This window comes from Eublepharis macularius, chromosome 14, assembly GCF_028583425.1.
Source record: "Eublepharis macularius isolate TG4126 chromosome 14, MPM_Emac_v1.0, whole genome shotgun sequence".
NCBI classification, from domain to species: domain Eukaryota; kingdom Metazoa; phylum Chordata; class Lepidosauria; order Squamata; family Eublepharidae; genus Eublepharis; species Eublepharis macularius.
This window is the reverse complement of record NC_072803.1, coordinates 51,656,154-51,681,482: the sequence shown is the minus strand read 5'-3', so window position 1 is coordinate 51,681,482 and position 25,329 is coordinate 51,656,154. Positions and strand designations below refer to the sequence as shown.

The following is a 25,329-nucleotide window of genomic DNA, read 5'->3' as shown; positions in this document are numbered from 1 at the left end:
TCTGATGGCCCTATTAGTGGCAGGGGGTACTAGATGGGTGAGGGTAATCGCAGCCGATGCTAGGCAAGATAGAAGAGGGGCTATCATCTCCTTTCCCTCCATGCTCACTTTGGTGTCTTAAAAGTATGACCCTGATTATGCAAAGCCATTGTCGCTCCCCAAAACAGACAGCTGGTGTCGTGGAGACAGACGGGAAGGATCTTTCTGAAACACGCACAACGGCCTGGATCTTTTGTTGTTGTTTCTGAGTTATGCGTCTCACTTTGTTCAGTACACAATAAACTTGGGCACAATCTGATCTCTGCAGATGTGGCATCCTGTGTAGCACCACTTACGCTGCTGGGAACATTCTGCTCCGTCTTCTCGGGCCCACAGGCCCCTTGGGGGGGGGATGTCATGGAAGGGGGAAGACCTTGTGTTCCACTACAGGCAGTTTTTAAATGTATCAAGTCTTCCCCCCTCCCCCAGCTTTGTTCCAAATTGAAATAGAGGTACCAGTGGAGCAGGCAGTTCCCAGAGAAAAAAAGAGAGAGAGAAAGGGTGTGGAGGATCAGGTCTTTCCTGCCAAGATTGTCCTCAGCTTTGCGGCCTCTGCAGAGAAGTAATTTATGGAAGGATATGTTCACAGTCACTCTTCTCCCCCTGCCCACAACCAGATCTGTCCACAAACATGCAGGAATGGGATGTCCTAGTTCTGGCACTTCGGGCAGTTCCACAGGCCTCTAGAAGAATGAAAGGATGTGCAAAGGAGCCCAGAATGGACCTGGGATGGGGTGGGGTGGGGGAGAGCTCTCCCTGGAAGCAAAGGCTGAACCAGGCCCAAGTAGCTGATCAGCCTGGAGAAGGTGAAGGATGACCCAGCTTTATGGAAGAGAGTTTACATGACTGATCCAATAGCACTCCCCTCCCAGCAAATCTTTTCGTGTCAACATTTCATGACAATTTTTAGCCATGTTCCCTGCTATGGTTGCTAACTCTCGCTGGGAAAATGCTTGGAAATTTGGAGGGTGGAGCCTCGGGAGAGTGGGTTTGGGGAGGAGAGGGACCTCAGTGGGGTATAATGCCATAGAGTTCACCCTCCAAAGCAGCTGTTTTCTCCAGGGGAATTGATCTCTGTTGCATGGAGATCAGTTTTGATTCTGGGAGATATCTAGGCCCCATTTCAAGGTTGGTAAACCTATTCCCTACATCAGGATGGAATAGATAAAAATTAATTAGGAGAGAAGAGACAGCATTGCATAGTGGTTAGAGCTCCAAACTATGATCTGGAAGGCCCAGGTTTGAATCCCCACTTTGCCACGGAAATAGGGTTGCCAGGTCCCCCTGCCCCCTGGGCAGGAGGTAGGAGGCCTGGCACTTACCCTTGGATGTCTCTGGGAAGTGATATCATCGTGCGGTCCACCTACCACCCCTGGGAGCATTCCTCCACTCCACATGGGCCAAATCAGGCTGCTGTGGAGCATGGGAGTGCTGCCAGGGTGGCGCGATGGGCCCTGGAGTGCTCCTGTGCTTTGCAGCGGCCCGATTTGGGCTGAATCACCCCTGATTCAGCCCGAATCCGGCTGCTGCAGAGTGCAGGAGTGCTGCTGTGCTCTGCAGTGGCCCAATTCAGCCCGAATCTGGCCCAGCTAGGGCTGCTGCAGCATGTAGGAGCGTGCCACACCACCCGGAAACGTGCCCTGGGAAGTGCATTACCCTGCCTTTTCTCCTGCTGGCCAGGAAAATGTGTGTGTGGGGTGGGGGGGGGTGGAGGATGGGAGTGGGAGATTCCCCTGCCCCTAGCAAGGAACTGGCAAGCTCACTGAATGACCTTGGGTAAATCACTCTCTTTCAGCTTAGCCTGTCTTGCAGGGTTGTTGTGAGGATAAAATAGAGAAGAAGAGAATGATGTGAGCCACTTTGGGTCCCTTTGGGGACTTTGAGGGAAAAGGTAGAATATAAGTAAAGTAAATAAATAAATGACATCATTATTTTGCCGTATTTGTCCAGATGTTTATGTACAAACTGCCTTCTACTGGCTTGGCGCATCTGGCTCAGTGCTGTCCACTCTGGTAGCAGCTCTCCAGGGTCTCAGGCAGAAAAAGGTCTTTCCTCAACACCTGCTACTTAAAATTCTTTAACTGGAAGCACTAAGAATTGAACTTGGAACTGTCTTCATGCAAAGCGCATGCCTGTCCCTGTGCATTATCTTGTAATGTAAGAAGCTGTCTTATAATAAGCTCTGGCCCATGTCACTCCAGTATCATCTCCAATCCAGAGCCTAACAGAAAGCTGCAGTTCTGGAAATATAATCCCAAAATGCTTCAAACAAACCCAGTCTTGAAAAATCCCCATGTCCAAGAATGTGGTGGGATCTGACCCACCGTGCTTGCATCACATTCTCCCCAAAATGAAGGGTAGGACAAGTTATTCTTAACAGAAAACATACCCTTCCTCCCTAGAATGATCTAAAAATCTTGGGGGGGGTGATGTTTAGTGAAAAGTGGGGAACATTTAAGATTTTATACAGTTCCTTCTTCCCTTTTACAGTGAGTTCTGAAAACAAGCAGGGGCAGCTTGCAGTGCCGGATATAGGGTTGTCCACGCCCAGGGGAACCCTTGGCCGGCGACCTCGCGTGTGCGCGCTCCCCGCGCTGCGTGATGATGTCACTTTGATGACATCACACGGTGGAACGGAGGCAGCATGCAGGGCTGGGAAGCCGCCCGCGTCATTCGCCTCGCTGCAGGTGAATGGCACGGGCGGCCTTGCAGCCCCCCGCGCTGCTTTCGCCTGCCCCACAGGACAGGGGGCGGCCGGCTTGCCGGGCACCCTCTGCCCTGCAGGGCAGGCAAAAGGCAGCGCGGCCACCCGCACCATTTGCCTGCCCCGCAGGACAGGGCGGCCAGCTGCCCCCTGTCCTGTGGGGCAGGTGAATGGCGCGGGTGGTCCCATAGCCCCCCGCGCTGCCTTTTGCCTGCCCTGCAGGACAGGGGGTGCGTGGCAAGCCGGCTGCCCCCTGTCCTGTGGGGCAGGAGAAAGGCAGCATGGGGGGCTGTGAGGCTGCCCGCGCTGTTGCCTGCGCCCTCTGGCAGCTGCTCCCGGTGCCCCCTCCCTGGTGGTGCCGGGGGAAGACTACCCCCCTGCCCCCCCTCGATCTGGCCCTAGCAGCTTGTTCAGCCCACCTCAACAATAAAATCCCTCACCTTGATACTTAAAAATGTTGTTCACAGCAAATAAGAATCAGAAGGGTATAACCCTGTCCTGTTTATTCTCCCTAATGTCTTTCTCTCTAGCGGGATGCAAAACAATCCATCTCTGTCCACCTTGGTTTCTCCATCCAGTGCTTCCTGCTTGCAATAGCCCCCTAATCTCCATCTGCTGCCTGCTTTCGAAGTGCTCTTTCCACGTTGCTTCCCTTTGCTCTCTTTGGAGCACACAGGACAGATCAGGCAGCAGATGCCATTCGCCTTTCCCAGAATAAACCTCCCTCTTCTCTTCCTGCTCCTGTCTGAACTTGCTGTTGTGCACACATCCCGGAAGAGCCTTTCCTTGTAACTCCCCCTCTTGTGTACCCCGTTGGAAGATGTGGGCAGGCAGTTTAAAAGGGCTGTGGCAACCTCGGCAACAGCTTCAGGGAGTATTTCTAACAGGGAGACTGTCCCTCGGGGTGGTGCTTCAATTCTCCTTTTATTCTGCTTTTTTGCACTTGGCCGTATTACCCAAGTGCTCCACTGGCCAACCTGAGGACAGCTATTAAGAAGTCATGGCTGATGTCGGCAGCTCGCTTCTGCTTAACTGGCACAGAAGTCCCCAATGGGCCACAGCCTTGGAGGGCCACTGGTGACCAGGAGCAAGCAGAGACGAGCCCCAGCCGCTCGGCATGTCTTGCAGGGGCCATTCTATTCAGATCTGGCCAGCAGAGCCACTGATGGGTTTCAGGTCACTCGTCCCCTCCTGCTGCATCGCTGCCGCTTGGTGGCAGTGCAGAAGGAGGCAACAGGTGAGCCAACGCCCATTGTGGCACCGAGCTGAGCTGAGTGTAGGGCTGCCAGTCCCCTGCTCCCCCCTCACCCCGCCCCTGCTTACCTGGCTGGTGAGGGAAAAGGCGGGGGAATGCACTTCCTGGGGCGCATTCCCAAGTGGTGTGGCGCACCACCAGGAGTGTGCAACATCTAATCAGGTGAGTGCCAGGTGTCCCACCTCCCGCCCGGAGGGTAAGGGCACCACAGAGACCTCTCAGCACAGCTTACCTCTGGGTGATTTTAACTTCCCAGTCCACTCTGGCTTGGAGCCACACCACAGCTCTGTTGACAGGATCTGGACTGCATGTTTCTGTCATGGCTAGAACTGGCATTTACACCCTGCAATCTGCACTTCTACGTAGGCTATGTGAGTACTTAGGAGTTTGAAGTAGTGTTTGAAACTTATGATGTGAGGAAGAACACTTTGTGGGAGGTAACGGGTTTGCCGCTAAGTAACCCTCCAAATTCCACTTAAGCTTCAGCAGCTTTTATTTCCCTTCCTCCTCAAGAGCTTTCAGGCCTTGTTTAGGCCTTCCTGTCTGCCTCCCATCAGGGGATGCCCTGTCGCCGGGTGGCTCAGACCTCCCAAGGCAGCAGTGGACAGACCCAGGCCGCGTCCTGCACTTTGTCAACGCCAGCTGCAGACCCTTGCTTCGTACCGCCTGGCTCAGGAAGGATAAAGTTGGAAAGGGCTTTTCGGGGAGCCAGATGAAAGATTAGAAGGGGATTTACTGGATCTCTTTGCTGATAAAGGGGATCTAGGGCTTTTACCATAACTTTATCCAAACAGCTTGGGGGAGCTACGGCCAGGTCTCAGCCATTTTCAGTGTTGTAGAGCTGCTCTCAGGATCACAAGCACATTACAAAGGCCGGTATGCGTTAGCACAATCTTGCTCTGAATTTAGAAATCAGGCTTTGTTACAAGCCATTCACCAGATCTCCAGTGGTAGATTTGTTTGTTTGTTCTTTCCTTTGTTCACTTCCATTTGAGTGGTAGTTTCCTTTCTTTAGTTCATTGGCATGTTAGTTTGATATTGGTTGTTTTCCACATAGGGATGGGCTTGTCTGGTTTCTCTCCCTGCTGCTGCAGATGGTGATACAGTACAGTGGTCGCGGGGCCTCCACATGATGGATTCCCCCACATTTTCCCTGCCCCAGTTCCCCATGGAGCCATCCCCTTCTGTGCCACTTTTAGGCTTGCCACGTGCCAGCCAGTGGTTTGCCCCTCTCCCTGCCAATTGCTGGCAATTGGTGGGAGGACTGCCCTCCACTGACGGGCAGCCTGGGCAAAACAACTGCACTGCCATGCCCCACGCAATGATGTCACATCTGGTCACACTGAAAGTGGCAGCATCTTGTGAGAGCCAAATGCTCTCATACGCTGCATGAGAACATCACTTCTGGAAATGATGTTGTGGTTCACTTTGCACATTCCTAAAGGTTCATTATAGTAAGTATCCATGCATCCCCCCATCCTGACTTCCCAGAAGATGCCAAAGACATCTGGCAACTCTAGCCACTTCCATTGCAGAGGTATATGGGGAAAGGTATAATCCACAATGAAAAGGCATACAGATTTTTTTTTTAACGAAAGCTAGGAATTCAGATGAACTAAGGAACAGATGATTATTTCATTACATAATGCTAAGACCTAGATTGCCCTGACCTGAATGGCCTGGGTGAGCCTGATCTTGTCAGATCTCAGAAGCTAAGCAGGGTCGGCCTTGGTTAGGAATTGGATGGGAGACCTGCCACGAAGACCAGGGTTGCAGAGGCAAACCACCTCTGTTAGTCTCTTGCCATGACAATCCCAACAGGGGTCACCATAAGTCAACTATGACTTGACAGCACTCTCTATGCCTCCAAGACATAGATTATTGTAACATTACATAGCCCTTTTAAAAAGAGAGAGAGAAAAGACTCAATGGTATGGGTGCAGGGGATAGCCACCAGAGGGACTGGAGCAGGAGAAATTGCGTCGGTGTGGGTAGAATGAAGAAGATGCAGACTTTCCAGTCCTCCTGGGTACCATCCCTCCTTTGCTGTGATCTTTCCCAAAATATCACAGTGAAGCAGGTTAAGAAAAGTATAGGAAAAATTGGGAAAATCTTGGAAACATATAACAGTGCTACAGTGCTGTTGGAATACAAAAACCCACTTCCCAGTTGCATCCAAGCTGGGGCAAACAACCTATGCATATGTGACCCTTGCCGACAAGAAAGCTGCCACAGCATGTAGCATTAATAAGGCAACTTTATATTGTTAAGAAAGTTTTGGTATTTAACATACGGGATACTGGGAAAGTTATTTTGAATTTACATTGTTTATTTAAAGCACTTATATCTCCCCTCTCCAGAAAACTGTATTCAAGGCAGCTTACAACCTAAATGATAGGTAACAATAAGCTTGTGCAATAAAAACACAACTCTTGAAAAAGTTGCCAGACGTCAACATGGCAGAGAGGTAGGCACTTGGCAGTGTCAGGGATGTGAGGCCTTGGGAGGTCTGTCCCCATTGCTTCTATTCCGTCTCCCTTCTCATCTGTCCATGCTGCCTAAACGTCTCCCTGCCTGTAGACTTAGCAGTGGTTCTTTGCTTGTAACCTGTAATGTGGGAAATAAGGCTGGAGGGAAGGTTGCCTGATCTGGGTTGGGAAATTCCTGGAGATTTGGGGCCAGATACTGGGGAGGGCAGGGTTTGAGGAAGAGGGACCTCAGCAAGGATATGATGCCAGAGTCCACCCTCTGAAGTTTCCATTTCTTCTAAGGGAACTGATCTCTGTGATCTGGAGATCAGTTGTAATTCTGGGAGAACTCCAGCCTAGGGTTGACAGGTCCCGTTACCCTCCCCTTACCTGGCTCTTACCTCCTTCTTCCCCGCAGCTGTGGAGTGATGTCACTTCTGGTGATGTCACTGCTGGTGACATCCCTACACTGGCGCAGGGTACACGCCTGCTTCACAGTGGCAGATTTGAGCCTCAAATGGGCCCAATTTGGCCCATTTGGGGCCCAAATCTGCCTGCAGTGAAGCATGGGAGTGCTCCCAGGGCAATGCGATGACGTCAATGATGTCGTCGAGCCACGCTGGGAGCACGCCTGGGAAACCCATTCCCATGCCTTCCTCCCTTGCTGGCCAGGTAAGTGGAAGCAGGGGATGGAGGGTGAAAGTGGGGGATCCCCTGCGCCCACGAGGGGAATGAGATCCCTACTCCAGCCGCACTGCAGGTTGGCAACCCTAGGGGAGGATGTCATCCTTACACAGAGGAAACAGAATTAAAAGACAGCCTCTGTTCCAAGTTGTCACTAGTCACAGACAAAGTCCCATTGCCTCAGTCTAGGCCAGCATCAGAGAAATGAGCACCTTCTTCCATCAAAGACACCCAGACAACCTAAACGCTGCCATCGGTGAGATCTTTTTCTAAATCCCATGCCTGAGAAGAATTTTTCAAATGATTCTCAATTCATAATAGATCCAAGCATTACAAGGAGGACAAATCTGTATTCTGAACCAGGAAATTGGGAACTTTGGTAACATCACTAGTTATAGTTAGTAAGGGGAGGGGGGAATGGTCTTCTGTTGTGGAACCTTGGTTATGGAACTCTATCCATTCACTAGTTTACTGGGCCTGTTTAATTGTAGTGTTTGCTTTTACCATCCCCTGAACATATATGTATTTTAGGTCAAGTTGCGTAGCCATGTTAGTCTGTCTATAGCAGCAGAAAAGGTCAAGAGTCCAGTAGCACCTATACGACTAACAAAATTTGTGGTAGGGTAACTTTCATGAGTCACGAAAGCTCATACCATACCACAAATTTTGTTAGTTGTATAGGTGCTACTGGACTCTTGACCTTTTATATATATATATATATATATTAATTGCTTTCTACTGGAATTTAAGATTTATTATGGATTGGAGAAATGCTGCTAAATAACTGCTGAACTTGGTATTACTGTGGATCTACTTATTTCTTTTATTTTGTAATTTACGGTGTTTTTAATCTTTTATATGTAAGCCTACCTTGAGAGCATTGCTGATGTGATGGAGTCATAAATATGTTTCATTCATTAATTGATTGATCAAAATCCTTGGGATTGGCGGGGTCTAATCACCTACAGCACTTTAAGGGAGCTTGTGTCTCATCTGGCAGTTCTGCAATCTGAATTGCAGTGATAGCTGTTGAAGAAAATTTTAGGTGGAGTCCTCATGTCAAAATGGTTACATTTGGGTGCCAATTAGCATTCACCTATCCATTCTTTTCTTGAAAACTTTGCAAAAAACATTTTTCTGTGACACCCCTAGGGGGGGAAATTAATCTTATCCCAACAAAGGACATGCTGCTGTTTATCTTCTTGTCACTTTCTCTAGATTGAAATGATCTTTCTTCTAATTATGATACATGGAGATGAGTATTAGCATATGATACTCATTTCCATGTTGCGGTAAGATGGTTCTCGTCTCTTGCAGATTCACCCTGTATGCTGTGGACACCCGAGGAAGGCACTCTGAGCTGAGCACGGTCACCTTGCGGACGGCGTGCCCCTTGGTAGATGACAGCAAGGCAGAGGGTAAAGTACTTGCCCTGGTCATCTTTTGCACCAAGCTCCCTGTTGAACACCCAAGTGCAGCTTGGAGTGGTGTACTTTCAACAGGCAGCCATGCAATGCATCCCCTGCCAATCTGCCCTAGGCTGGCTGCTTATTTTATTTTATTTACTTATTTATTTATTATACCCCACTTTTCTCCCCAGCGGAGATCCAAAGCAACTTCCATCATTCTCCTCTAGTTCATCCTCACAACAACCCCACGAGGTGGATTAGGCAGAGAGTGCATGACAGCAGGTCACCCAAAGCAGGCAGTGCGACCCGAGCCAGCCTGAGCCACTGTGCCCCATGCCACCCATCTCTTTTGGTTCTTGCTCTCTTCTTTCACTCGCTGTGGTTCTGCAGGTGAGCAGGACACCATGTTTGTCCTTCCAGGACAGCCCTGACAAAAAAAGCCCTTGCCTTAATTTCTGCCCTTCTGCACATACGCACAGCTCCACTTACGTGCATTCTCTTCGTCTCTACTTGTTTTCCAGAGATTGCCGATAAGATCTACAATTTGTACAACGGCTACACCAGTGGGAAGGAGCAGCAGACTGCCTACAACACACTGATGGAGGTCTCGGCATCGATGCTTTTCCGTGTCCAGCACCATTACAACTCCCACTACGAGAAGTTTGGAGACTTCGTGTGGCGTAGTGAGGACGAACTTGGCCCCAGGTAGTTTACTTCTAGCCCGCTTTCAATTTTGCCCCCTTGCAGCCTGCTGGCTCTTACTTGGGTTGCTATCACTGATATTGACAGCACTTACCTCAAAGTAAATTGTGCAGTTTCCTTGTAGGAGTCAAGAAAGTGTCAGGCTTGAGGGCCCTGGGCAGATCTTGAGGCTTTCAGCCACATTCTTCTTCCCCTCATTGAAAGCATCTATTAATGCAGCTAGGCACAAATAGTTGCTATCTAAATATAGTGCTTTGTAGATCTCCTCCTTTCTAGTGTCAGCAGCTCTAATAAGAAAATTCTTCTGGTCCAACATCCTGTTTCCCAACCAGGAGCCACAAGCAACATATTCAAACAACAGCACTCCCTACGCCAGTAACTGATATTTAGCAGTAGACTACCTCTGAACATGGTGGTTCTATTTAGCTAGTATGGCTGAATCCACCAGGAATTTATCTAATGCCCCTTTTAATGTGTCTAAGGCATCTCTACCACCGAATGTTAGATGTGGCATTCAAGATTTAGACTTGCATGTTAGTGAGTGTTTTCTGGACAAGAAATCTGCATAGGGTGTCATGGCTAATGCATATGAGGCCCTGACTCCTCTCAGGTCCAAGACTGGGAGCCATGAAGGTAGCTGTCACTGGCTAGCCCATTTCCTCTGTTGCAGCAAAAGCCAACAAGACTTTTGTGACACCTTCAAGGCTTTTGATCTCATCTTAAGTATTTGCAGACTAAAGCAAGTTAATCAGGTCCCTTACTGGAATTCTCCAAAGTCACCGTTCTTCTTTGTGTCACTTAGGGGAAGGGGTCAGTACATGGACCAATGAGTCTCTGACTTGGAATAAAACAGTCCCATATGGAGCTTAGGGAGGGGACATTGCTCAGAAGTTCCCAGATTCAATCCTTGCAATCTCCAGATACCCTATTGCAGGTGTTGGGAAAGACCTTTCTCTGCCCACTGTCCTGGAGTGCTGCTGCTAGCCAAAGGGGACCAAGGGTCTGAGCTAAGAGCCAAGCTACAAGTGACGAATTACACTTGAATGGCAAGTGAACAGACTCACGTGTATTCCTCCCTGTTCACTTGCCATTCACTTGCACTCCACTTGACCACATAGTGATCAAGTGGAGCGCAAGTGAATGGCAAGTGAACAGGGAGGAATACACGTGAGTTTGTTCACTTGCCATTCAAGTGTAATTCGTCACTTGTAGCTTGGCTCTAAGAGAATCAAGAGTCTGTCTCAATAGATGGTAGCTTCAGACAATCACTTCAGAATATATTTTTTTCTCAAGAAATAATCATAGTAAATGCTAGGTCTTCTGGGCATAAATTCAAGGGAGTCTTTGACGGAGGGATACCCTGGTCTTAATTTCTTCCATGGCTCATCAGCCTCCCCCTGTTGTTCCTTTTGTTTCTCTCTCGCTCTCATCTCCATTTACTTCCTTCCAAGCACTAAATATAAACTCTGCCTATGAAGTCATTCCCCCTGATCCAGAAGAGCTCCCAGAGACTCCTTTCTTGCCTTGGGCCAAATTGGACTTTCTCAAACATCCATTTCTGCTGAGAGGCAGTTTGAGGAATTCAACCTTCCTATTACATTTGGTAATCCCACCCTTCCTCCAAGGATCAAAGGGCAGTACACAGATTCCCCCCCCCCTTTATTCTCACAACAACCTTGTGGGGTAAGTTGAGAGGGTATGATTTCCCAAAGGTCACCCAGTGAGCTTCATGATGGGAAAGAATACCCTTGGGCTTCCCCAACAGGCCAAATAGCACACCCCATTTCAGGCCATTAAAATGATACAAAGGGGAAGGCTGAAGCACACCAAAATTGCATGGCAATGGAAGAAAATACATCTGATTGTCACACAGGACCTGTTGGGGTGGTCGGGGGCCCAGCCTGAGCACTCTGTAATGTAGGGCAGAGGGGGGGGAGCGCCTATTTTGCCTGCAGAAAGTCCCCAATTCAAGCTCCAACATCTCCAGCTGAAATTGTAGGAGAGCTGGGAAAGGCCTTCCTCTGCCTGGACTTATGCTGCCAGTCTGCATAGACAAGGCTAAACTACCAGCAAGGACTTGGTATAATGCTGCCTTCTTTGTTCCGTTTTTTATCCTGAATTTTCATGACTGACTAGTCTTCCTTCATTATTTTCTCCCCCATCTGGCTGAAGCAAGTGAGCCAATCCCCCACCCCCACCCCCAGAGAACGCAAAGGCCATTGGTTCATTCAAGATTAAGCCTATGCACCCTTTTCCAAAAGAGATCCAGTTACACATCGTTACCCATGAAGCTGCCTTGTACTGAATGAGGCCATTGGTCCATCAAGGTCCATACTGCAAACGGAGACTGGCAGTGGGTCTCCAGGGCCTCATGTATAGGACTTCCATATCACCTATTGCCTGGTCCTTTTTATAAAACTCAGGGATTGCAATGGGGACATTCTGCCTGCAAATCAGAGGCTCTTCCTTTGAGCCATAACCCCTCCCCTAACTTGGGCAGGTTGGGACTCCCGGCCGCTCGATTCCCACCACTAGAGGCGGATTTCCCGTGGCTCATCCTTTTCCTTCTTACGTGCATCTCATACCCACTTAGAGCACTTTCCAAAAAAGGTTCCGCCTCCTCCCTGTAAGCCACGTTCCACTTGCCCGCTTCATTTCTCCGAGAGCCCGAGAAGCTCCCAAGGCCTCGGAGAGAGGAGGAAGCAAGTGAGCTGTCTTTTCCAGGCAACGCTTCTTAATGAGATTTTAATTGACAGGCTGTTGGCATTCTCAGGGGCTCATTTATTTCCCAGTCCCTTGAAATGTTTATCAGAGGAACCACCAGCCTGCAGTCTAAACGTTTTGGTTGTAAAACTTAGTGACAAGAGGGGAGGCTGTTCCATCTGCACAATAAATATGTCCCTGGAGGCCAGCACTGGGGGAAATCGCAGGTTGTTGTGAACAGCTGCTTGCAAGAGGACACGGTGCCTATCTGTGGTCCCAAGCAGAAAGTTCACGCTAAGGAGATGGGAACAGGCTGAGCTTTAAGGTGGCTTTGTTACAAGCTTGCCATCTCTGCACCTGCTTCAGTATCATCCCAATACGAGTTCTTTGGCTGTAAACAAGCAAGCTACAATCTCCAGTACTGCAAGATCTTACCCTTCTATTCATCCTCCCCCATCCCAGTGTGTAGCAAACAAACAGAAAGAGAATCTCTACCCTAATCAAAATATAACATTGTGCAGGCAATTCAGTTCTACTTCACAGTAAATAGAACACAGGTATGAGATTAGATGGAGCAGTGGTAGGAGGTTGGAATGGACCAAGGGTATGAGATTAGATGGAGCAGTGGTAGGAGGTTGGAATGGACCAAGGGTATGAGATTAGATGGAGCAGTAGTAGGAGGTTGGAATGGACCAAGGGTATGAGATTAGATGGAGCAGTGGTAGGAGGTTGGAATGGACCGAGGGTATGAGATTAGCTGCAGCAGTGGTACGAGGTTGGAATGGACCAAGGGTATGGGATTAGATGGAGCAGTGGTAGGAGGTTGGAATGGACCAAGGGTATGAGATTAGATGGAGCAGTGGTAGGAGGTTGGAATGGACCAAGGGTATGAGATTAGATGGAGCAGTGGTAGGAGGTTGGAATGGACCAAGGGTATGAGATTAGATGGAGCAGTAGTAGGAGGTTGGAATGGACCAAGGGTATGAGATTAGCTGCAGCAGTGGTACGAGGTTGGAATGGACCAAGGGTATGAGATTAGATGGAGCAGTGGTAGGAGGTTGGAATGGACCAAGGGTATGAGATTAGATGGAGCAGTGGTAGGAGGTTGGAATGGACCAAGGGTATGAGATTAGATGGAGCAGTGGTAGGAGGTTGGAATGGACCAAGGGTATGAGATTAGATGGAGCAGTGGTAGGAGGTTGGAATGGACCAAGGGTATGAGATTAGATGGAGCAGTGGTAGGAGGTTGGAATGGACCAAGGGTATGAGCTTAGATGGAGCAGTGGTAGGAGGTTGGAATGGACCAAGGGTATGAGATTAGATGGAGCAGTGGTAGGAGGTTGGAATGGACCAAGGGTATGAGATTAGATGGAGCAGTGGTAGGAGGTTGGAATGGACCAAGGGTATGAGATTAGATGGAGCAGTGGTAGGAGGTTGGAATGGACCGAGGGTATGAGATTAGCTGCAGCAGTGGTAGGAGGTTGGAATGGACCAAGGGTATGAGATTAGATGGAGCAGTGGTAGGAGGTTGGAATGGACCAAGGGTATGAGATTAGATGGAGCAGTGGTAGGAGGTTGGAATGGACCAAGGGTATGAGATTAGATGGAGCAGTAGTAGGAGGTTGGAATGGACCAAGGGTATGAGATTAGCTGCAGCAGTGGTACGAGGTTGGAATGGACCAAGGGTGTGAGATTAGATGGAGCAGTGGTACGAGGTTGGAATGGACCAAGGGTATGAGATTAGATTGAGCAGTGGTATGACGTTGGAATGGACCAAGGGTATGAGATTAGATGGAGCAGTGGTACGACGTTGGAATGGACCAAGGGTATGAGATTAGATGGAGCAGTGGTAGGAGGTTGGAATGGACGACTGGGATAAGGTTGAATGGAGCATTGCAGTTTAATTTCAATAGAATAAAACCCCAATTTCCCCCCTCCCTTCAAAAATGCCTGTAGTTTATACTCCATAAAAAGCTCTGGCAAATAAAATGGACGTGCAATGCCTCCAGAAGATTTCTAATGATGGTGCTCCCCTCACCTGCCTGGGTGTTCTGTTCCACCAAGTGGGAGCTGCAGTGGAAAGGGCTTGGGCTTTGGTGGATGCCAGGCCGGCCACCTTAAGTGGGGGAGCAGCCAGTAGGTGGCAGCCAGTAGCTTGAAGACCAGGAAGGTGGCATTCCTAACTGTCCAGTGTATTCACAATTTGGGAAGAGAAGAAAGGTGGAGAAAGGAGCTGCACACCTTGTGGCACAAAAGCCTGCAGCCAGCTCTGCCTAGATTTATACCAGGGTGGGTGGGGTGGGGGGCATGAAAGACTCAGCAACTGAAGCAGCAGCCAAAAGCATGCTATGGTTGTAACTGGGATCTAGCTTACTTGTATTGTATAACTATTACCCATAATCTGCCTTTAATCATTTGGGATACCAGTTTACAAATATCCAGGGCTCATTTCGAGGGGGAACGTGCAGGAACACAGTTCCGGCAGTTCCCCAAAGAGGTCACATGTCAGGTGGCCCCGCCCACCTGGCTCTCAGCCAGTTTGGGCCCGTTTCAGCCTGGATTGGGGCTGAAACAGCCCAGATCGGGCCTCTGACAGGTGGCGGATCACTCTCCTGTTCAGCAGCAGCCCAATCCTGACCATTTGGGGGCCAATTTTGGCCCTGAATGGCCAGGATTGAGTCCAAAGCAGCCAGGATAGGTGATGTCAGGGGGTGTGGCATATGCAAATCAGTTATGCTAATGATACATTTCCAGTGATATCAAGGGGTGTGGCATATGTTAATGAGTTGTGCTAATTAGTTCCTCTATCTCTTTTTCTGCGAAATGACCCCTGCAAATATCCATTTGGCCACCCCCTGTGGCCAGTGCCTTTGGAGGGCCTTCAAGTCCTTTGCAGCCCAGCCCAGTTGCTGTGGTCCTTTTACGTGGGTCCCTTGTGCCTCTCTGCAGGTTTAGCAAGAGGTCTTCATCAGAGGTGGTGCAAGTGTACAGCAAGCATGAGGAGGGTATGCCCCATAATCTTGCAAAGACATTATGTGTGTGTGTACGCACATGCGCACATGTGTGTGTAAAGTGCTGTCAAGTCACAGCTTACTTATGGTGACCCCCACCCCCTCCCATCGGGTTTTCAAAGCAAGAGACATTCAGAGGTGTTTGGCCGTGGCTTGCTGCTGCCTAGCAACCCTGGACTTCCTTGGTGGTCTCTCATCCAAATGCTAACCAGGGCCAACCCTGCTTAGCTTCTGAGATCTGATGAAACTGAACTAGCCTGGGAAAACTCCACCCCAGGGCCAAGCTACAAGTGACGAATGACACTTGAACGGCAAGTGTATCTCTCCCTGTTCACTTGCCCTCCACTCGATCCACTTGCCGTTCAAGTATCATTCGTCACGTGTAGCTTGGCCCCCAGATACACCAGAGCATTCCTTATATCTTGTTTTCAAACACATGTTGGATTGAGACCAGGGACTCCTGGCCTCCGTTCCCTGCTCAGCTGTGATACTCTGGTTGAGGTTGGGCCAGTCACACTAGGAGCCTAAAGTTCTTTTTTTTTTCCTCAAATGAAGTTTAAAAACAAAATCCAAATTCCTTGGAATTACTAATGGATGTTTTTCCACCCCCCTAAGAATGTTATAATAATGGTTAGCACATCAAATACGGCAGACAGGAATATGGAGCTCCTCTTTTCTTCCATGGTGTTCTTCAGGGAAACAGAACGTAGCAAATGATGTGTGTGGCAACAGCACCTTTGGCCCTTCACTACTCTGCAACGTGTAGTAATAGCCAGAGGGGTGGACTTTTGATCATGAAGATCAGCCTGCAAATCCACCATATGGCAGAAAGCTTTCTGGGTGACCAGCTGCTGTCGTTTAGCCGAATCCGTCTTACAGGGAGGAAGGGAGCTCTTACTGAACTCCTGGGAGTAAAGGTAGAACAAAAATATAATAGTATAGGCATCCCTGGAAAGACAAGAGCTGTAAGTGTACTGTTTTATGCAGTTAAATCTGAAAATTTGAAGCCACATGCAAATGTATTTATTTATTTATTTATTTTATTCGATTTATACCCCGCCCTCCCCACAGATGGGCTCAGGGCGGCTAACAACATTAAAAGATACATTAAAATCACAAAAACATAAAATCAATAATATTTTTTTAAAAAAAATCATTAAAATAGTCCAGGAGCAGACTACTTAAACAAATATTAGGAGTCCGTATATGGGCATAGCAGATGGCCGAGGGCAGCCCCAGAAGAAGTGGTGGTCTTAGATGGAAGAAGGAGGACTCCCGCTGGCACTCAGCCAAAGGCCGGGAGGAACATCTCCGTTTTACAGGCCCTGCGAAACTGTAACAGGGCCCGCAGGGCCCGGATCTCCAGCGGGAGAGCGTTCCACCAGGCCGGGGCTGGGGCCAGGGCAGAAAAAGCCCTGGCCCTGTCTGAGGCCAGACAGATGTCCTTTGGGCTGGGGACCACCAGGAGCTACTTGTCTGCAGAGCGCAACACCCTGAAGGGGACGTAATGGAAGAGGCGGTCCCACAGGTATGCAGGTCCCAGTCCGTGAAGGGCTTTAAACACCAAGGTTAACACCTTGAACCGGATCCAGAACTTCACTGGGAGCCAGTGCAGCTGGCACAGCACAGGATGAACGTGCACTCGGATTGGTGTTCTGGTAAGGACGTGTACCTCTGCATTCTGGACCAGCTGTAACTTCTGGGTCAGGCCCAAGGGCAGCCCAGCGTAGAGTGAGTTGCAGTAGTCTAGCCTGGAGGTGACAGTTGCATGGATTACTGTGGCCAGATCCCGGGATGAAAGATAGGGCGCCAGTTGCCTGGCCTGTCGAAGATGAAAAAAGGCAGACTTGGCAACAGTCATGACCTGGGCCTCCACTGAAAGTGTGGCATCCAAGGTCACACCCAGGCTACTCACCGTCGGCAAAGGTTTCAATTGTACCCCGTCGAGGGCTGGGAGCCGGGTCCCCAGCTCGATTGCCCCACAACCCAGACACATCATAATGTTCACTCAGTCCTTCCTTCATCTACATTTGTTCCCAGTAGAGTTGCCAACTTCTAGGTGAAGTTTAGAAATTTTCCAGAATTACAACAGATCTCCAGACTACAACTGGTCTCCAGGCCACAGAGATCAGTTCCCCTTGAGAAAATGGCTGCTCTGGAGGGTGTACTCTATGGCATTACACCCCACTGACGTCATCTCCTCCCCAAACCCCATCCCTCCAGGTTCCACCCACAAATCTCCCAAGCTGGAGTTGACAAACATAGATACTTGGTTGATACTCTGGCATATCCAGTTGAAGGATACGTTCAGGGTGAGCATAGAGACAGCGGAGATGAGAAGTTGCAGGTTTATGGTGTGAGAAGTGCCACATCAGACTCCCTTTCTGACCCTGCCCCTGAATAAATAAATTGCCCATCTTTTCATTGTTTTCAATTTTGGGAAAGGAGGAAGGAGTGGTAGATTACACCACATTTCATCGGCAGTTTTGAAATGGTGGCCCCAGCTGGCCACAGGGAGTATTTTGGAAGGGACTCTGCATCTGATTTACGACACTAAGTTGGTCACTTAAACCATCCTCTGGCTATTTATCACTTTGCTTGCTCCGTGCGATAGCTTGCTCCCCCTTCCTCTTTCTCCCCTTCCTTTTCTTCGTCTCCTCCTCCTTAAAGGGAAGATGTCAGCCAAAGATAAGTCTAACCTTTAGACGTTACTTCATTAACCTTTTTCTGCACAAGTGAGTCACTCAGGCAGCTTGGCCCTGATCTTCCCAGTAATCTGTCTCTGCCTTGTCATACAGGAACCCCCCCCCCCCAATTTCCTCCTCTTTTCAAAACCGTCCTTCCCTCTAGCTGCTTCTACTTCTTCCAATGGCCCATCCTGGCCAATTCAGTGGGTGGCTGTTTCCCGTAAGCCACACCCTAGAATATTCTCAGGGGCCAAAGTGTGGCTGGAGAGACTGACTGATCCAAGAGGCTGGGCAGGCCTATGTGTCATAATTCCAACCTTCGTGCGGTCAAGCTAAAAACTGCATGGACAGCAATGCAGAAAGGACACGTCTCGCCATAAGGAGTATGGCTCTCAGCTTCTCTTAGTCCCCGAAGGAGGGACTAAGATTTGTATGAAGGTAGGCAAATGGATTAGCTTTTGGAGGTGACATTCTGCTTAATGAAAGAGAAACATGGAAAGGGAGGGATGCTCATCTTCGGCTCACAGTCCTCTTTTCTATACCCTCCTGCACTTTTGCCGTATTTCAGTGATGTGTATGCTGTGTGGCATACACATCTAGGAATCGCTGTCCACAGGGATGCTTTTGTGTGTGCACAACTGCTTCAAAAATAACTCCCCCCTCCATGTCTAACTTGACAATCCTGGGCTTGGAAACTCCATAAAGCTCTCCCAGTCAAGTAATCCCCCTAGTTAGAGTTGGCTCCCAACATGTCATTAGCTTGAATTTTCATTCTTCCCAGGACCTTCAGAAAAGCCTGAAGCCACAAGGCAGAGATTTTCTTGTGGATCCAAAGGGAGAGGGGAATAATCGATGGTCTTTGAAGTTAAAAATGAAATAACCATAGTAAACTCCCCTTCCCACTTTTGTTTGATTCAAGGTTGCCTATAAAGTGCTTCCCCCCACCTCCAACCTCTCTTCTACTGTGTATTTGGGTTCACTACTCTGTCACCATGAACAAGTCAACACTGTCTTGATGGTGACTGCACTAAAGATGCTGCAGGTTTGGAAAGAGCAAAGTGGCAATCCCAGCTTGCTGTACAGAGGTCAACACATCAGTCTGAACAACACTCATTCCTCCAGGGACTACCAAAAAAGTGGAGAAATGAGATATGCCTGGAGGAAATGGCAGCTTTGGAGCATACATCATCACGTCCCTATGGAACTCCCACCCCAAACTCCGCCTTTCCCAGACACTGCCCCCCAATTACTAGGAATTTCCCAGGCTGGGATTGCAGCCCCATCATGTCTTCATCACCTGATCTCCTTTGGAGTCAGTTAGCCTGGAGAGGTGAAAGAGGGGACGGGGATAACAACAACAACGGGGAAGGGATGGGAAGATCTAAAACTACTTACCACACTACTTACCTTGTTCCGGAAAACAACGAAATCTCACGCGAAATCTCGTGAGAAGACGCTGTTATCGTGTCTTCTCGCGCGATAACAGCGTCTTCTTGTGTGATTTCGCATGAGATTTCGTTGTTTTCCAGAACAAGGTAAGCAGTGTGGAAACGGCCAGTGTTAACTTGTATGGGGAACCATCCTAGCCTAGTCACAGTGGCCCAAGTCTCTCAAGGTCCATTTTGAATCCCATACGCCATCCTTTGGTTGCTGGTTCCTAGATTTCTTGCAGCTCTCCGTGGTGAATCTATGTTTTGTCCCTGTTTTTGTTTTGTTTTTTGCATTTAGGGAAGACATTAACATTACCTTAATGTGAATTGCTAGCATTATCATTCTTCAGGGGTCATCTCCCTCCCTCGGATCTCTAGAAGTCAAATGTCTGAACAAGGTGGCTAAATGCCTCTTGTCTCTTAAGGATGTGTTTATATAAATGTATGTGCGTGAACATTGTGGCACTATGCAGCAGACAGACAGCCATTTGTACACACTTGTTGCACTAACTCCAGATTTAGTTGGAAACCAGATTACTTTTTTAAAAGAGGAATTTAGTGAATCTAGAACTTAAAAATTAAATCAAATTGAAATTAGAAAACAAACCCTTTGAACAGTTGATCCCATAAGGCAATTGTGCTTTTTTAAACTAGGTATTTAAATCAATGCATGATAGGTCATGGCAGAGTAAATATTGAAACTGTTGGCCAATATATAAGGGAGTGCAAATAACAACAACAACAACAACAACATTTGATTTATATACCACCCTTCAGGACAACTTAATGTCCACTCAGAGCGGTTTACAAAGTATAAAGTACAAAGTTAAAATTAATGGGTAAAAATATTTTTTTATTAAAAATCAGATTTTTACTGTGTAATTTCAGTACTTTTTTAAAAGATTCAGTTATAATTTTTTTTTCTTTTAAAAATATGATTGCCAACAAAACCAGGTCTTAATGCAATCAACTGAGTTTGTGACAATGTTACAACCTTCATATGAACTTAGTGCAAATGTATCCTTTCTTAACACCAGATTCATGACTCAGTGGCCCCCATGTGAACTTAATGCAAACAAATAATCATGAAAACAACTTAAAATAGCTTTTAAGTTCTAAAGAACAACCTGTGGGGAAATCGTCTTTGTCAGCTATCAGACAGCATCTTGGTAAATGTCTTGATACTGGGACCAGCGACTGGCAGTTCACCTCGGAGGTCATCTTCTGGTTCATCCCAGGGAACTTTTACATCTCTGTCACACCAATCAACTATTTGATCTTTCCCATTGCCTCTTCTTTATCCACGGATAGGTGCATCGATTTCTGTGAGGTCACTAATCTGGCCAGTAGTTATTCCAAGTCTTTTCTTCTTCTGGTTGAGATTATTCACTGGCTGAGGGGGGGAGGGGGTGCAGGGCAAGTAGTTACATGGCGGAAGCACTTTGCAGTGTTGATTCCAATGGGTGGAGAAATATGCTTTACTGGAGGTTTGGCCCGTACCAAAACCTTCCCGTTTAGTTTTTAAAATTTTCCTTCTCTCTCTCTCTCTCTCTCTCTCTCTCTCTCTCTCTCTCTCTCTCTCTCTCTCTCTCTCTCGCTCTCTCTCTCTCTCTCTGTCTCTGTGGTTTCACCAAATAGTCTCCAGCCACACCCTGCCATGGCTTTAGAAATGTTAATGACCTGCTGGGCCAGAGGCAATGAAGTGTTCAGTTGAGACCTTCTGCTAAAAGCTGACATTTTGGGGGCGCAGAGATTTGTGAGGTTCAAAGCCTCTTCCTGGAGACCTCAAGGAAAAGCTTACTTTGGCCTGCCCAGGGGGTGGGGAAACAAAGATCATAAAATCCTTTGGCACAGAGGGGAAACTCTTTCTGACTGATGATAATAATATTAACAACATTCGATTTAAATACCACCCTTCAGTGCAATGTAACATCCACTCAGAGCAGTTTACAAAGTATGTTGTTATTATCCCCACAACAATCACCCTGTGAGGTGGGTGAGGCTGAGAGAGCTCTAGAAGAGCTGTGACTGCCACAAGGTCACCCAGCTGGCTTCAAGTGGAGGGGTGGGGAATCAAACCCGGCTCTCCAGATTAGAGTCCCACTGCTCTCAACCACTACACCAAACTAGAATCTGGCTAGGAGGATTGCACACCTGCCTTCTGCAGGTGGTGGCCATTGCCTGCAAAAGATCCCTGTTCAGTCCCCAGCATGATCTCGGGTAGCAGACAGGCCCTTCTCCTGCTGGTAAAGTCAAGAGACCTGGTCTAATGCAGTTTCCTTTGAAAAGCCTCATAGCTCAGCCACACAGCTGGTGTTGCCAGCTCCAGAATTAGGACATTCCTGGATATTTGGGGAGTGGATCCTGGAGAGGGTGGGATTTGGGGAAGGGAGGGACCCCAACAGTGTATAATGCTGGCTTTTGCTGTAATAATAAATGACAATACCATCGAGGTCACCCTCCAAAGCAGCCATTTTCTCCAGAGGGACTGATCTCTGTCATGTGTAGATCAGTTGTAATTCCAGGAGATCTCCAGCCACCACCTGGAGCCTGGCAACTCTAAAGATCATGTGCTTTGCATGGCAAAGGGACACTGCTGTTCCTTGTTCAATGGAAATCATTAAGCAGCATTAAGAAAAACCCTTGGGTGAGGTACTCAAGAGCCACTGTCAGTCTGAGTAGCAGTGGTGGACCTACAATTTCGGGACCCAGAAGTTTGAACTGTTATGGGGGCACCTTCTCAACCAACAGCAATAGGCCAACAGCTGGGGGTTCAGGTGCTGTGAGCCCTTGAGAAAATTTTGAAATTTAACCAATTCCAGGGACAATTTGAGGCCATATGAAATGGGTATTAGAGCATATTCTAAGGTCAGTATTAAGTACTTCAACTCATTGCCTTATGAGTCTGTCACTAAAATAGCCTCACTTTAATAACAAACACTTTTAAAAACTCCATCAATTTTGTTGAAAAATTCACTCATTAAAAAAAAAGTTGCTTCAGGGCCCTTCCAGGATTGGGGGCCCTGAAGCTTAAGCTTCATTAGTCTCATAGTTGATTCGCCCCTGTAGAGTAGACAGCAGTGGAGATGGGCACGAACAGGGGGGAAAAAGCGAACACGATGTTCGCTGTTTGTTATCATCCACGAACAGGGATTCACGAACATTGACAGACATGACATGTTCATAGTGGGAGGTTCGTGGGAGCCAGAATGGCCCCCTTGAGACTTAGCTGAACTTGAGCCGGGAAAGGCATGATCCATGGGTCTCCCCCTTCCATGTCATTTTCTCTTCACTGTGGCAAAAACTGGACTGTCTGCTGGAAGCTACTTTGAGGAGTTACAAACTGACCCTCCCAATGTCCAATAACCACTAAATTTGCAGGGAACATAGTCCTCACTGTCCTCTGAAGACCCCCCAAGTTTCAGAGAGATTGCACCCTGGGAAAAGCATGATGCATGGGTCTCCCCCTTTCATGACATGTTCTCTTCACAGGGGCAAAAATTGGACTGTCTGCTGGAAACTACTTTGAGGAGTTACAAGCCAGAAGGAAAGCCAGAAGGAGTTCAGACAAAGTTCAGACAGTCCATGCCTATATTGCCAGGGGAATTGATTGAAAGGCGCCAGACTGTATGGCTTTACGAACGGCTGGCAAACGCTATGAAGAGGGCTTGGAACGAACACATGTTCGCCGGGAACGGGGCCTCACGAACAGCTTGCTCTCGAACAGAGGATTGGGCTGTTTGTGGCTTTTTTTTTGTTCGCATTGCTATTCATGCCCATCTCTAGACAGCAGTGGGCTCAGTCATCCAAAGTTATGACTCAGTGTAAGGCAAAGCAAATGCAAAGCTGCTCTAACCTCTATCCACTTGGTTCCCAGTTAATCCTTTCCTTGTTAATTTGGGGTCTTTCTGACACCAAGCATATGGTGGTTGGCTTCCTGGTTTACCCCAAGCACCCCTCAAAGCCTTGAGGAACTGGAAGAGTGAGGTTAGTCTTTGTATTTTGGGTCTGAGTTAAGGAAGGTTTTGGGGGAGCCATGAAAGGGTACCAGCAAGCAAACTGACAAGTTGTCAAAATGGTTGTGGCAGCTGCCTGTCTTCCACAGACTCTCAATGTGGTCTTTTCCCTTCCAGAAAAGCGCACCTCATTCTGAGGAGGCTAGAAAAAGTCAGCAGCCACTGTTCAACCTTGCTGCGCAGTGCTTACATCCAGAGCCGGACCGACACCATGCCCTACTTGTTCTGTCGCAGCGAAGAGGTCCGGCCGCCTGGCATGGTCTGGTACAGCATCCTCAAAGACACCAAAATCACATGCGAGGAGAAGATGGTCTCTATGCTGCGCAACACGTATGGCGAATCAAAGGGGCGATGAGTGAAGGTGGCCAGCCTAGCGGACATGGAAGATCAGGCAGGCGTATGGACTCTGCGGAGTCAAGAACTTGTAGTATCCTGGAACTTGGGGCAAGGAGACCACACAGGGCTTCAAAATGCGGACAGCAGCAGATTGAAAAATCAGCAAGATGTGTTCTCTCTCTCTCTCTCTCTCTCTCTCTCTCTCTCTCTCTCTCTCTCTCTCTCTCTCTCTCCTTTTTTGTTGCTTTCCTTTTTTAATTATTATTATTATTATTATTTTTAAAAAGGAAGTACATAATTTTACTCGGTTAAAAAAAGAAAAACCTCTCCTTTTTAATCTTTTTTCCCCTTACTAAATCTCTAGACTTTGAAGCTAAGAGGCAGAGGCAGAGAGGAATCAGACAGCGGGAAGGGGGAGGGAAGATGATTGTGAAGGGGATCCCCAGCCCTAATGACAATGGGTGGAGTACTGACCCAAGCAGAGCCCTTTCCCGGGACTGGGTCTCGGATGAGTTGCGTGTGGTGAGTGAGAAGCCGGGAGACACTACAACATATAGGAGGCACCATCCAGACAGTAAAGGTCCTGCCATTTAGAACCAGGTGGGTGCAAAAGACTTTGCAGGTGAACTTTTAAAAATAACTATTTAGAAAAAGTAAAAACGCTCCAAGGTTACAGAACTGCTGCTCATGCAGCCATCTTTAGCAGGGTCCTGACAGGTTGTTCTGTGCATTAAAACATTCATATTACTTCCACCATCCCCACCTGTTTGGCATTTCTTCAACCTCTGTTTAAAATAATAATAATAATTGTATGCTTCCTGTATTCTATCTCAATTGATCGGCAAGGCATTTTTGGACAGCAGCCCCAGGAAGGAAGGAATGTATTTATCTGGATAGTTATATCCCACCTTTTGCCAAAGTCTCAAAGCAGCTCATAAATATTTAAGGGGGGAAAGGGGAGGCATAGGTGCACACATAAACATGCTAATGTTAAAAACAATAAGATCCAGACAAACAAAATGACAAGTAACTCAAAATTAAGCAAAGCAACACACAATAAAAAGGCCAGAACTTTGTCACTGCAGAAAGTACCGAGCCAAACGTTCTCTGAGTTAGGATGGTCTTTACGAGTCATCTGAACCCCTAGCAAACCACGCCGGAGACCCTCATTTCAATGCCACAGATGAAATGGGCCTGTTATATATATGACCCCATCCCGTGCATTGCGCCTCCCATTGGTGGGGGCTCCTACAACAAGCCAATGGAACCCTCGAAGAAATCCAGAATATCTGCACTAATACTCGGCATTCCATTAGCACTTTCAGCATTCAAAGCCCTTTGCTGACGTTCTTGACATTATTCTTTTTGCCGTATAAGGCGGAGGTTCCCATCCTGTGCACTGAAACCCCAAAGTGGGTCAGCCTCTGAAAGTGGGTCGCAGTCCAGCCATCCCTAATAGTAGCTCCTGCCCTTTGCACCTTTTTCTCTCCTCTTCTTCCTTGCCAGCTTCTCACATTCTTGCCTTGCCCTTCCCCTCTGCAGCACTAATGAGGGGGGGAGTTGTCTGGCAACTATTAACTTTACAGTAGTAGCTGGAAGAAAGGGGGGAAGTCTGGAGAATAGGTGGGAGCTGTTCAGCACATGGCAAAACAAGAGGGAGAGGAGGAGGTATCTGCAAGTGCAGGCTCTGTCTTGGCACTGCTCCTTCAGCAGCCCAACCTCTTGCCTAGCTGCCTGCTGTGCTTCATTGCCCCCTACTTCACTGAGCCATTGGCCACCTCTTTGCTGCCATCTGCCATTTTCCTCACCCTCCCACCAGCGCCTTCTTGGGCCAGCCCTGGATGGGTCACCATCTGAAATAAATATGGACTTGTGGATCATCCTA

General features: G+C 48.1%; 1 protein-coding gene across 1 annotated transcript in view; it reads left to right on the top strand.

The window, feature by feature from the left end:
- ASTN2 (astrotactin 2) overlaps positions 1-23,602 on the top strand; it is an 804,644-nt gene extending 781,042 nt beyond the window's left edge. Inside the window, exons 23-25 of the mRNA XM_054997263.1 lie at positions 8,468-8,568; positions 9,081-9,264; positions 23,226-23,602. Coding sequence (XP_054853238.1) covers positions 8,468-8,568; positions 9,081-9,264; positions 23,226-23,463 — 523 coding nt within the window. The 3' untranslated portion in view covers positions 23,464-23,602. The remainder of the gene's footprint in view (positions 1-8,467; positions 8,569-9,080; positions 9,265-23,225) is intronic.
- Positions 23,603-25,329: the final 1,727 nt, after the last annotated feature.